At 43.4% G+C, this 13,975-nt stretch overlaps 1 protein-coding gene across 2 annotated transcripts in view; it reads left to right on the forward strand.

The window, feature by feature from the left end:
• Positions 1–13,975, forward strand: part of nbas (NBAS subunit of NRZ tethering complex) — a 248,466-nt gene that overhangs the window by 16,793 nt on the left and 217,698 nt on the right. For both annotated transcript variants that reach the window (XM_078541594.1, XM_078541595.1), the window contains exons 8-11: positions 151–284; positions 2,272–2,370; positions 2,916–3,054; positions 4,440–4,502. In XM_078541594.1, coding sequence (XP_078397720.1) covers positions 151–284; positions 2,272–2,370; positions 2,916–3,054; positions 4,440–4,502 — 435 coding nt within the window. The remainder of the gene's footprint in view (positions 1–150; positions 285–2,271; positions 2,371–2,915; positions 3,055–4,439; positions 4,503–13,975) is intronic.

Consider the following 13,975-nt stretch of genomic DNA (forward strand, 5'->3'; position numbering starts at 1 on the left):
TGAACAAATTTTAAAAAAAAATTGTCAATGTGCTATAGTAGTCCAGTATTTGTAAAATATGATAGGTCTTCAAATAAGCTGTTATAGTAAAGTATTATGCATTTTCGAATTAAAAATGAAAAATATAACATTTTGAATTTTCTTTTCAAGACTGCCAGCTCTGCAGGTGACCTTAGTTATGCTGTGGCAGGGTTGATATTCCTGGAGTCCACTGACAGTGCTCAGAGTTCAACAGAACTTCTGGTTGTGAACTATCGGGGGCAGTTGAAAAGTTACTTAGTCAGGTGAGGTGTAGCCTTTTGAGATTAATCTACAGTATTTTGCATGACATTCCAGCTGTTCAGCTGCCATCTTGTTAAACTACTACCAGCTCAACTCACTATTATTGTTTGTCAGACATAATTTCTCTTTCAGGAAAATAAAAGCCTAAGATGGTGTCAAGTGTAGATCTTGATCATTACTATTTTTGAAGTTGCATGCACCTATTTATAGTGATTGTTATATAAAACCGACACCTTGCTGAAGAATTTACTGAAGGCTAATGGTAAATTAAATGAGGTAGTTTTGATTTAAATAAAGCAAATAAAGACTTTTAGCTAATTAGCATTAACTTTGGGAATGTGAAAATCATTAAATAGTGAAGCTTGTTTGTTTTTAGAAGCAGAAATAAAAGTGGCTTAAATATTAATAACCTCTCCAGTATTCCTGTCACTATACATGCTGATAATTTTAAATAAGAACGAAAGAAATAGGAACAAGAGTAGACCATTCGGCCCCTGTAGCCTGCTCCGCCATTCAATAAGATCATGGCTGATGATCTTGTGTGTCGATTTCCACATTCCCATCTAACCTCGATAACCTTTGATTCCCTTGCCTAACAAGAATCTATCTACCTCTGCCTTAAAAATATTCAATGACCCCACCTCCTCCACCTTCTGAGGCAGAGTGTTCCAATGTCGCACAATCCTCAGAGAAAAAAATTCTCCTCATCTCTGTCCTAAAAGGGCGACCCCTAATTTTAAAACAGTGCCCCCTAGCTCTGGACTCATCTACAAGAGGAAACACCCTTTTGACGTCCACCTTGTCAAGGCCGTTCAGGATCTTGTATACTTCAATCAAATCACCCCTCTGTCTTCTAAACTCCAGCGGAAACAAGCCCAGCCTGTCCAACCTTTCCTCATAAGACAACCCACTCATTCCAGCTATCAATCTAGTAAACCACTTTTGAACCGATTCCAGTGCCTTCATATTTTTCCTTAAATGAGACCAAAACTGCACACAGTGTTCGAGGTGCCGACTCTCCAATGCCCTGTTTAACTGAAGCAAACATCCTTACTTTTATATTCAATCCTTCTCGTAATAAAGGATAGCATTCCATTAGCCTTCCAGTAGCCACTAGGCTGTCATATTGTCATCAGTTAGTGTGTTGAGGATGCTTTTAAAGGGGCAACAAATGGACTATTGGGATAAATCTAATATTTCTCAACAAAAGCTTGTATTTCAACAAACCTTTGCGGTATACCTCAAACTTTCTGTTGTCCTTAGGTCGTGTTACCTATTGAAGTGATCAGTGGAACTATGATTTGTGGTAACTAGAGAGCCCAAACAGTGGATCTGCAATCTGAACAGGGCAAGCAATTGTGTCTCCCCTCAACCAATTAGACTGAAGAATTCTTACTGAGCCATGTAGGAAATGCTAGTTAGAATGATTAACAAATGTAAAATCTTATTCAGAAAACAGAATAAAGAGAGGGATAGAAAGATGGGATGAGGGGAGAGGTAAAAAAGACAATGTTTTTATTTAAATTTCATTTTAATTTTTCAAATTTTTAAAATGTTTTAAATAGTAATTAAAATCTGAAGGAAGGAGACTCCATACTTAATTTAGTTACTTAATTTTCAGTGTCATAGGGGTTGTTTGGCATGCTGTTAAAATTCATTTACACTTGAATAGGCAAGCCCTAACCTTTTCTGGCTTGATTAGTGCACAGTACGCAAACTTCATGCCATTGTATGCGTGTGAGTGCTTAATCTGTCGGTAAGGTACTAATGTAATGAAGCTTGTGCTGGAGCAGAGCAACTTGGGCAGCAACTTTTTACTTTCCTCGTTTAACTGTGAATGTGCGGATGCCGGAGGTTGCTGTCCAATTTCCTCCTTAATAATAGTGAATGCTGAAAGCTGCAATGTTTACACTTGCTGCAAAATCTGGGTTATTGAACATTTTCCAAAATCCTGAAACTCCTCGATCTTGTTTTTTCTCTCCCGTGCAGTGTTGGAACCCACCAAAGTTTCCAAGAAAATCACAGCTTCAACTTTAACAGCCATTATTCTCATGGTGTTGTTACAGTGATCTATCATTGTGGCCACAGGTGAGTATACTTCTGTGCTTTTTTTTTTATGTGATGTAAATGTGTTTTTGTATTGTTGGTAGGTGAACAGAAATGTCCTGCTTCTAATTGAGTCAGGCACATTCTTTACCTAATAAAAATCTTTCTTTTATATATGATCAGGCTTCGGACTGAAATTGCAGCCAGATTCCAAAGATGTCAAAAGAGCAGATTAATATTAACTTATTTTAACTTTTTCCCCTGCCCGGTTGTTGCCAGGTAAGGGGTGTTAAAATAAGTGCCAATATTGCACTAAAATTTGAATTACTTTACAAAGAGTAGCTGGGAAGGTTAAAAACAGTATTTTAACCTCTTATGTAATTTTTTTTGTACCCTCTCCTCATTATCAGAAAAATCCATTCCATAAGGGATATTGTTTGGAGCGTAGATGTAAAAATCATTTAAGAATATATAGTTGAGCTAAGGAAAAGGTAGTGCACACTTTTTTTTTGAAAAGTACTTTTTCCGTTCCATGCAAAAGCAATTCTTTAATACTATGCCTAATGGCAGAATTTATAATGATACAGGTTACTGCTGGTAGGAGGCTGTGAAACCAGTGAAGAAGGAGTTTCTAAAGCTGCCAGTTATGGAATAACTGCCTGGCGAGTTCTTTCTGGTGCTCCATATTACAAGCAGGTCACCAACTATGAGGATGATGTTGGTGCTGTAAGTGGAAAATTTATTTTTTCTGGCTTTTTAAGTATAAGCAACATGTTTATTACATTAACAGTCATACGTGAAATAACTTTGGTTAAATTTTGATACAAAACGTAATGAACGCCATGTTACCCATAAATTTCGCAGGTTAAGTAAAATGTTAGAGGAACTTTTGATTCGTTTGCATGATCATTCATCTGAAGAACATAAAACCGTAGGATAGTACAGCGCTGAAGGAGGCTATTCAGCCCACCGAGTTTGTGCTAGCTTCATCGAAGAGCAATCTAGTTATCCCCACTCCCCACTCTTTCTCTTAATATTTTTTATCAAATTCTTTTCTGAAGGCTATTATTGAATCTGTATCCATGAGAAAGAATGTTGATAAAACCATTTAGATTGTGTGTGGTTAATGTCCTTCAAGGTCAAGGATCAGGATTCAGCATTATTGGTAGAATTGAAGCAGAATATGTTCACATAGGAGATGGGTGCTGCTTACACCTCCAAAAGAAACTTGCACTGTTAAGGGAGTTGCGTTACATGATAAGCTACTTGATTGGACAGCAGCAGGGAATCTCCTCACTGTGATTTGTGTCGATATTGTAAAAATAAATGTGGGATATATTTTTGGGATCGGAAATCACCCATAAAAAATATCAATCAGGTTTAGAGGTAGAATTTTTCCTTTCAATATTGATATTCAAATTTTGTACCCGTGCTGCTTCTGTATCCCATGGGGTTTAGTTTTGCTAACACACCTAATAAATGCCACTTTATAATATGACTTTTAAAAGTCCATATACACAACTTTTAAAAGTCCATATACACAACTTCAGCTGCACTGCCCTCATCCACCCCCTCTATTGCCTCAAAAATCTCAATCAAGTTAATCAAATATGATTTTTCCTAAAAAATCTATACTGATCTTCATTTATTAGTCTATACTTGTCCGTTAATGTTCCCTTTATCATTTCTAAAAGTTTCCCCACTACTGACGTTAAACTGACCAGTTTCTAATTCTATTTTTCTCCCCTTTTTTGAACAGGTGTGTAAAATATCCAATGCTTTTGCACACCCACCTGTACTTAAGGAGGTTTGGAAGATTGTGGCCAACACCTCCGGAATTTCTACCCTTGCATCCCTCAGCAACTTAGCATGCATCCCATCCATCCGCATTATGTATTGCCTGCTTTTCTATTACTGTGTCTTTATGTTTCTTTCATCCAGTATCTTGACAAACCTCATGTTTGCCATTGCTTTGGCAAAGTCCACTTCCTTGGTTAACTATGTACAAAACTACTCTTTATTGCCAGAGCAAACTTTTTTCAAAATTTGTAAATCATAACCTGATTATTTAACTTCCAACGAACAACCTGTATCTTGTGCTTTGTTTTCAGTCACAAAGAGGTTTATTGAGGATGCTCAATTTTCGTGGCTTTTGGAGACAAGAACCAAAACAGGTACAATTGTGTGAAAAAGTGATCATTTAGTGTACTGAGTGTGCCAGGGAAATTTCAGTCTTCTTTACTAGCCTTTTTAAAATGTCAGCTCACAATGGGGAAACACACCTAATGTTATAAGGTTCAATTGACTTCCGGGCAGTAAGGCTGACCGCAAGCCTCACTGCCCCAGACTTGATTGGAGGAAGGCGGGAGGCACAGGGATCTCCACCCCACACCCTTCCACCCGATCACATGGCCCACCCCTTGCCTGCAAACTCATCTCCAGCAGGGCTGGAAGAGCATTAAGTTTCACCCTTTATATCTGTCTTCATGGTAGAAGGCACAAATAAATTCCAGAAATAATGGGCAACTAACAGCAACTTGGGATTAATATAGCACCTTTAATGTAGCAAAATATCCCAGGTGCTTCACAGGAGCATTAGAAAACAAAATTTGACACCAGCAAGGAGCTATTAGAACAGGAAACAAACAGCTTGATCAGTGGGAGGTTTTGAGGAGCATTTTAAAGGGAGAGAGGTAAGAATCGAATGAGGGCACATGGGCAAATGTGTTGCACTGTAGATCCAGAAATGCAAGTTGGATTGAATGCTCATAATAATGGTATTATTTTAGAAGTCTTCCAACATTTGGTAACATAGTGCACTTATCACTTGCATGCATACACATACAGTTTCTCACTATTGAATGATGGCTTTAGCTTCTAGCAGTTGTATACATTTTTCAGCCAGCATAGAACTGTGAACTCATATCAGCCCAAAGCTACCACTTACCTGTTCTGTGGACATTTCATTTAATTAAATTTACTTTGTTTTGTTTTGAAGTACACTTGTCTAAAGTCAAGTTGACCTTGCACTTGGGATGGAAGGTCTTGCTGTCTGGTCATGACCCATTAATTATTTTTAAACCATTTTATTAAATTTGGAAAAACGTGTTTATTTTATTGCAGTATTTCTCAAAGGTCAAGTGAGAAGTAGAATGTTATGAATTGCAAACCTTATCTTGTTATCATTCACTCAAAGGTTGCTTAAGCATTATTTTCATCAGTGCCAAAGAAATTAGTTATGTATTTCAGCCTTAAGGTTGCAGTAGGAAGCAAACCTTCAGAGTCATTCCTGTCATTAGACTTGGTATGGCAGCAAGTGGATGATGTGTTTGTTCTGTATTTTCAGGTAGTGTTATCTTTCGTCTTAAGATAGAAACATAGAAAATAGGAGCAGGAGTAGGGCATTTGACCCTTCGAGGCTGCTCTGCCATTCAGTGTGGTCATGGCTGATCCTCTGTCTCAACTTCATACTCATACCCCTTGATGCAAATCTATCTATTTCCTTCATAAATATATTCAGTGACTTGGCTTCCACAGCTTTTTGTGGTAGAGAATTCCACATGTTCATCACCCTCTGAGTGAAGAGGTTTCTCCTCATCTCAGCCCTAAATGGTCTATCCTGTATCTAGACCCCGCCCCCCCAGCTAGAGGAAACATCATCCCTGCATCCAGTCTGTCCAGCCCTGTCAGAATTGTATACGTTTCAATTAGATCCCCTCTCATTCTTCTAAATTCCAGTGAATACAGGTCTTGTCGACCTAATTTCTCCTCCTACGACAGCCCTGCCATTTGAAGAATCAGTCTGATGAACCTTCACTGCACTCCCTCTATGGTAACTATGCCGTTTTGTAGGTAAGGAGTCTAAACCTGCATCTATTGCTCCAGGTGTTGTCTCACCAAGGCCTTCAACAGCTGCAGTAAGACATCCTTGTTCCTGTACTCAAGTCCTCTCGCAATGAATGCCAACATACCATTTGTTGCCTTAACTGCTTCCTGCATCAGCATGCTTGCTTCAGTGATCGGTGTACAAGGACACCCAGGCCCCTTTGTATATCAACATTTCCCAATCTACCACCATTTAAATAATACTCTGCCATTCTGTTTTCCTACTGAAGTGGATAACTTCACATTGTTCACATTATACTGCATCTGCCATGTATTTGCCTACTCACTCAACTTATCTAAATCAACTTGAAACCTCATAATATCCTCCTCACAACTCACATTCCCATCAAGTTTTGTGTTGTCAGTAAACTTGGAAATATTAGATTTGGTTCCCTTATCCAAATCATTGATATATATTGTGAGTAGTAATTACTGATCCCAGCAGTACCTGACTAGTCACCACCTGCCACTCCAAAAAAAGGACCCATTTATTCTTACTCTCTGTTCCCTGCCTGCTAACCAATTTTCAATCCATGCCAATATATTACCTCCAATCATGTGCTTTAATTTGCACATTAACCTCTTATGTGGGACTTTATCAAAAGCTTTCTGAAAACCCAAATACACCACAGCCACTGGTTCTCCCTTATCTATTCTGCTATTTACAGTTTATCTTTGAGAAGTGTAGATTAAAGTTATGGGAGATTTAATTATGATGTTTGATTCTTATTCAGTGGAGGTCAGACAAGCAATATAATCTCCTTAAAGTGAGGGATCAACAGATGTTGTGGGAGGGAAATCATAAAATATTCAAACCTAAGTTCAAAATGGAGCAATCCTTACTGGCCTCTTCTCATTCTGAAATTTGTTTGCACAACTTTCAGAAAATAACGACTAAGTTTCTTCAGCCCTGTGCTCTTCAAATGAAGCAAGTGCCAATGCAACCATCTCCAATCTTCAAAACATCTGTACTGTACCACTTGTGCTTTTACTACCACAGAATCTATCTGCATTCTGCACTTTGACAAGCTATCATTATGTCCCAAGACTGTAGTATGCAGTAGACCAGAAGCTAGTGAGGGAAGTTGGGTGCCACAAGAGAAAGACAAAGTTCCAGGCACTTTTCCCAGCCATTGAGTGAACTTTGAGATAAAAACAAAAAGCTAAAAGCTACTGCGGATGCTGGAAATCCAAAACAAAAACAGAATTACCTGGAAAAACTCAGCAGGTCTGGCAGCATCGGTGGAGAAGAAATCAGTTAACGTTTCGAGCCTTCACGGCCCTTCGGCAGAACTGAAGCATAGTTAGGAGAAAGGAGGAATATAAGCTGGTTTAAGGTGGGAGGGCAGGGGGAGAGAGAAGTTGAGGGTGTGGTGATTATGGAGATAAGCAAGCAGTGATAGGAGCAGATAATCAAAAGATGTCACAGACAAAAGGATCAAAGAGGTGTTGAAGGTGGTGATAGTCGTCTAAGAAAAGTGCTAATTAAGAATGGAAGACAGGACACTCAAAGTACAGCTCTAGTGGGGGTGGGGTGGAAAGACTAACAAGGTTTTAGTTTTAGATTTAAAAATAATGGAAATAGGTGGGGAAAGAAGAATCTATATAAATTATTGAAAATAAAAAGGGGGAGGGGGGAGAAACGGGGTGGGGATGGGGGGAGGGGGAGTTTAAGATCTAAAGTTGTTGAATTCAATATTCAGCCCGGAAGGCTGTAAAGTGCCTAGTCGGAAGATGAGGTGCTGTTCCTCCAGTTTGCGTTGGGCTTCACTGGAACAATGCAGCAAGCCAAGGACAGACATGTGGGCAAGAGAACAGGGTGGAGTGTTAAAATGGCAAGCGACAGGGAGGTTTGGGTCTTTCTTGCAGACAGACCGCAGGTGTTCTGCAAAACGGTCGCCCAGTTTGCGTTTGGTCTCTCCAATGTAGAGGAGACCGTATTGGGAGCAACGAATGCAGTAGACTAAGTTAGGGGAAATGCAAGTGAAATGCTGCTTCACTTGAAAGGAGTGTTTGGGCCCTTGGACGGTGAGGAGAGAGGAAGTGAAGGGGCAGGTGTTGCATCTTCTGCGTGGGCATGAGGAGGTGCCATAGGTGGGGGTTGAGGAGTAGGGGGTGATGGAGGAGTGGACCAGGGTGTCCCGGAGGGAACGATCCCTACGGAATGCCGTCAGGGGGGGTGAAGGGAAGATGTGTTTGGTGGTGGCATCATGCTGGAGTTGGCGGAGGATGATCCTTTGAATGCGGAGGCTGGTGGGGTGATAAGTGAGGACAAGGGGGACCCTATCATGTTTCTGGGAAGGAGGAGAAGGCGTGAGGGAGGATGCGTGGGATATGGGCCGTACACGGTTGAGGGCCCTGTCAATGACCGTGGATGGAAAACCTCGGTTAAGGAAGAAGGAGGACATGTCAGAGGAGCTGTTTTTGAAGGTAGCGTCATCAGAACAGATGCGACGGAGGCGAAGGAACTGAGAGAATGGGATGGAGTCTTTACAGGAAGCGGGGTGTGAGGAGCTGTAGTCGAGGTAGCTGTGGGAGTCGGTAGGCTTGTAATGGATATTGGTGGACAGTCTATCATCAGAAATTGAGACAGAGAGGTCAAGGAAGGGAAGAGAAGTGTCAGAGATGGACCATGTGAAAATGATGGAGGGGTGGAGATTGGAAGCAAAATTAATAAATTTTTCCAGGTCCCGACGAGAGCATGAAGCAGCACCGAAGTAATCATCGATGTACCGGAGAAAGAGTTGTGGGAGGGGACTGGAACAAGGAATGTTCCACATACCCCATAAAGAGACAGGCATAGCTGGGGCCCATGCGGGTACCCATAGCCACACCTTTTATTTGGAGGAAGTGAGAGGAGTTAAAGGAGAAATTGTTCAGTGTGAGAACAAGTTCAGCCAGATGGAGGAGAGTAGTGGTGGATGGGGATTGTTGGGGCCTCTGTTCAAGGAAGAAGCTAAGGGCCCTCAGACCATCCTGGTGGGGGATGGAGGTGTAGAGGGATTGGACATCCATGGTGAAGAGGAAGCGGTTGGGGCCAGGGAACTGGAAATTGTTGATGTGACGTAAGGTGTCAGAGGAATCACGGATGTAGGTGGGAAGGGACTGGACAAGGGGAGAGAGAAGGGAGTCAAGATAACGAGAAATGAGTTCCGTGGGGCAGGAACAGGCTGACACGATCGATCTGCCAGGACAGTTCTGTTTGTGGATTTTGGGTAGGAGGTAGAAGCGGGCCGTCCGAGGTTGGGCGACTATCAAGTTGGAAGCTGTGGGAGGAAGATCTCCAGAGGAGATGAGGTCAGTGACAGTCCTGGAAACAATGGCTTGATGTTCTGTGGTGGGGTCATGGTCCAGGGAGAGGTAGGAGGAAGTGTCTGCGAGTTGACGCTCAGCCTCCGCGAGGTAGAGGTCAATGCGCCAGACAACAACAGTACCACCCTTGTCAGCGGGTTTGATGACAATGTTGGGGTTGGACCTGAGAGAACGGAGTGCAGTGAGTTCAGGGAGAGACAGATTAGAATGGGTGGGAGGAGCAGAGAAATTGAGACGGCTAATGTCACGCCGACAGTTCTCAATGAAAAGATCAAGAGAAGGTAAGAATCCAGAGGGAGGGGTCCAAGTGGAGGGAGAATATTGGAGGTGGGTAAAAGGATCCGTTGAACGGGGAGAGGACTCCTGCCCAAAGAAGTGAGCACGGAGACGAAGACGGCGGAAGAAGAGTTCAGCATCATGCCGAGCCCGAAATTCATTGAGATGAGGGCGGAAGGGTATGAAACTAAGTCCTTTGTTGAGCACTGAACGTTCAGCATCGGAGAGGGGAAGGTCAGGGGGTATAGTGAATACGCGGCATATAGTGAATACGCATTCTGAGATCCACACTCAGTGCCATGCGCCGCCATATGAACATACTCGACCTCTCCCTCCAGCAGCACCGCCGCACCCTTTTTCAAAGCTGCGCGTGCCCCCAGTTTCATTTTATTCTTCGCCTCATCCGTCGCCTCAACAAGAAACTTTTTCTCTTTCTCTCAAGTGCTAAGGAACGCAAGGTCCAACAACTCATCGACACCAACACCCATCTGGGACCCTCCACCCCTGCTTGTCCCTCCGTCCCCACCCCATCTTCCAATCCCAGCCCCAGCCGCGTATTCACTATACCCCCTGACCTTCCCCTCTCCGATGCTGAACGTTCAGTGCTCAGCAAAGGACTTAGTTTCATACCCTTCCGCCCTCATCTCAATGAATTTCGGGCTCGGCATGATGCTGAACTCTTCTTCCGCCGTCTTCGTCTCCGTGCTCACTTCTTTGGGCAGGAGTCCTCTCCCCGTTCAACGGATCCTTTTACCCACCTCCAATATTCTCCCTCCACTTGGACCCCTCCCTCTGGATTCTTACCTTCTCTTGATCTTTTCATTGAGAACTGTCGGCGTGACATTAGCCGTCTCAATTTCTCTGCTCCTCCCACCCATTCTAATCTGTCTCTCCCTGAACTCACTGCACTCCGTTCTCTCAGGTCCAACCCCAACATTGTCATCAAACCCGCTGACAAGGGTGGTACTGTTGTTGTCTGGCGCATTGACCTCTACCTCGCGGAGGCTGAGCGTCAACTCGCAGACACTTCCTCCTACCTCTCCCTGGACCATGACCCCACCACAGAACATCAAGCCATTGTTTCCAGGACTGTCACTGACCTCATCTCCTCTGGAGATCTTCCTCCCACAGCTTCCAACTTGATAGTCGCCCAACCTCGGACGGCCCGCTTCTACCTCCTACCCAAAATCCACAAACAGAACTGTCCTGGCAGATCGATCGTGTCAGCCTGTTCCTGCCCCACGGAACTCATTTCTCGTTATCTTGACTCCCTTCTCTCTCCCCTTGTCCAGTCCCTTCCCACCTACATCCGTGATTCCTCTGACACCTTACGTCACATCAACAATTTCCAGTTCCCTGGCCCCAACCGCTTCCTCTTCACCATGGATGTCCAATCCCTCTACACCTCCATCCCCCACCAGGATGGTCTGAGGGCCCTTAGCTTCTTCCTTGAACAGAGGCCCCAACAATCCCCATCCACCACTACTCTCCTCCATCTGGCTGAACTTGTTCTCACACTGAACAATTTCTCCTTTAACTCCTCTCACTTCCTCCAAATAAAAGGTGTGGCTATGGGTACCCGCATGGGCCCCAGCTATGCCTGTCTCTTTATGGGGTATGTGGAACATTCCTTGTTCCAGTCCTACTCCGGCCCCCTCCCACAACTCTTTCTCCGGTACATCGATGATTACTTCGGTGCTGCTTCATGCTCTCGTCGGGACCTGGAAAAATTTATTAATTTTGCTTCCAATCTCCACCCCTCCATCATTTTCACATGGTCCATCTCTGACACTTCTCTTCCCTTCCTTGACCTCTCTGTCTCAATTTCTGATGATAGACTGTCCACCAATATCCATTACAAGCCTACCGACTCCCACAGCTACCTCGACTACAGCTCCTCACACCCCGCTTCCTGTAAAGACTCCATCCCATTCTCTCAGTTCCTTCGCCTCCGTCGCATCTGTTCTGATGACGCTACCTTCAAAAACAGCTCCTCTGACATGTCCTCCTTCTTCCTTAACCGAGGTTTTCCATCCACGGTCATTGACAGGGCCCTCAACCGTGTACGGCCCATATCCCACGCATCCTCCCTCACGCCTTCTCCTCCTTCCCAGAAACATGATAGGGTCCCCCTTGTCCTCACTTATCACCCCACCAGCCTCCGCATTCAAAGGATCATCCTCCGCCAACTCCAGCATGATGCCACCACCAAACACATCTTCCCTTCACCCCCCCTGACGGCATTCCGTAGGGATCGTTCCCTCCGGGACACCCTGGTCCACTCCTCCATCACCCCCTACTCCTCAACCCCCACCTATGGCACCTCCTCATGCCCACGCAGAAGATGCAACACCTGCCCCTTCACTTCCTCTCTCCTCACCGTCCAAGGGCCCAAACACTCCTTTCAAGTGAAGCAGCATTTCACTTGCATTTCCCCTAACTTAGTCTACTGCATTCGTTGCTCCCAATACGGTCTCCTCTACATTGGAGAGACCAAACGCAAACTGGGCGACCGTTTTGCAGAACACCTGCGGTCTGTCTGCAAGAAAGACCCAAACCTCCCTGTCGCTTGCCATTTTAACACTCCACCCTGTTCTCTTGCCCACATGTCTGTCCTTGGCTTGCTGCATTGTTCCAGTGAAGCCCAACGCAAACTGGAGGAACAGCACCTCATCTTCCGACTAGGCACTTTACAGCCTTCCGGGCTGAATATTGAATTCAACAACTTTAGATCTTAAACTCCCCCTCCCCCCATCCCCACCCCGTTTCTCCCCCCTCCCCCTTTTTATTTTCAATAATTTATATAGATTCTTCTTTCCCCACCTATTTCCATTATTTTTAAATCTAAAACTAAAACCTTGTTAGTCTTTCCACCCCACCCCCACTAGAGCTGTACTTTGAGTGTCCTGTCTTCCATTCTTAATTAGCACTTTTCTTAGACGACTATCACCACCTTCAACACCTCTTTGATCCTTTTGTCTGTGACATCTTTTGATTATCTGCTCCTATCACTGCTTGCTTATCTCCATAATCACCACACCCTCAACTTCTCTCTCCCCCTGCCCTCCCACCTTAAACCAGCTTATATTCCTCCTTTCTCCTAACTATGCTTCAGTTCTGCCGAAGGGCCGTGAAGGCTCGAAACGTTAACTGATTTCTTCTCCACCGATGCTGCCAGACCTGCTGAGTTTTTCCAGGTAATTCTGTTTTTGATTGAGTGAACTTTGTTCTTCTTGCACTAGTTTTGCAATCACGATTACTGAACTTTTAGACTCTGCATGGTGAGTTTTAGAGGTTGTTAAAATTCTTGAGATACCTTTCCTGTCTCTCTCCTGGTCAGCCAGCTCGAGATCTGCTACTTTAACTTTCTACAAAATGAGTCTGGATTGTAACCTGCACTTGGTCTTGGTGAACTTTTGTCCTCTTCTGAAAGCAAAATCATATGAAAAAGCTCAATCTCACCACTAGAGGGCAGTGCACACCACTTCCTTTAATAGACACCATTCATTGGATTAAGCAAGCATGATATCAAGAGAGAGACCATCATTCAGTGTTTTCCTGTTTTGGAGCTCTCAGTTCATACTGAGGCTAATCATACCCAAACAATCATGCATTATTACGATTGTTGGCCAGAGCTGCCAAAGCACTAAATCAGTGAGCCTAATCAATAGATTTGAATGCAGGTTTTGATTTGGATATGATGAGCACAGATGGCTTGCTGTTAGAGGATTGAGAAAATTACTTATGGATAATCATAGAATTGAATAAGCATTTGATGTCTGAGTGTGCTGGCAGTGAATTGGGAGAAGTGTGGTAGTGTCATCAGTGAATAAATGCCCATTTTTTATGCTGCTTGTGAATATATTACTGAAGAAGAATGAATCTGAAATGCTGATGTGTTCTGAAACGCTGATTTGTTCTGAAACTTCTAACTTGAGTCCGGTTGCTAGTCATCTATGCCAATTCATAGCCAAGAAATAAACTGTCAACAATAGTGACCTTTTTTAAAAAAGCGAAAGGCTCAAAGAGGACTTTCTAATACTATTTATAACATTACAGTGCTGTATTACTATTACTGTTAAATTGTGTTTATAAGTACTTGTATTGGTGATTTTAAAGTTAAAAGACATTGGCCCAGGTTTTACAGCTGGAATCGCTGCTCACCTATTAAAAG

This window comes from Cetorhinus maximus, chromosome 5 (genome assembly GCF_964194155.1).
Source record: "Cetorhinus maximus chromosome 5, sCetMax3.hap1.1, whole genome shotgun sequence".
Lineage (NCBI taxonomy): Eukaryota > Metazoa > Chordata > Chondrichthyes > Lamniformes > Cetorhinidae > Cetorhinus > Cetorhinus maximus.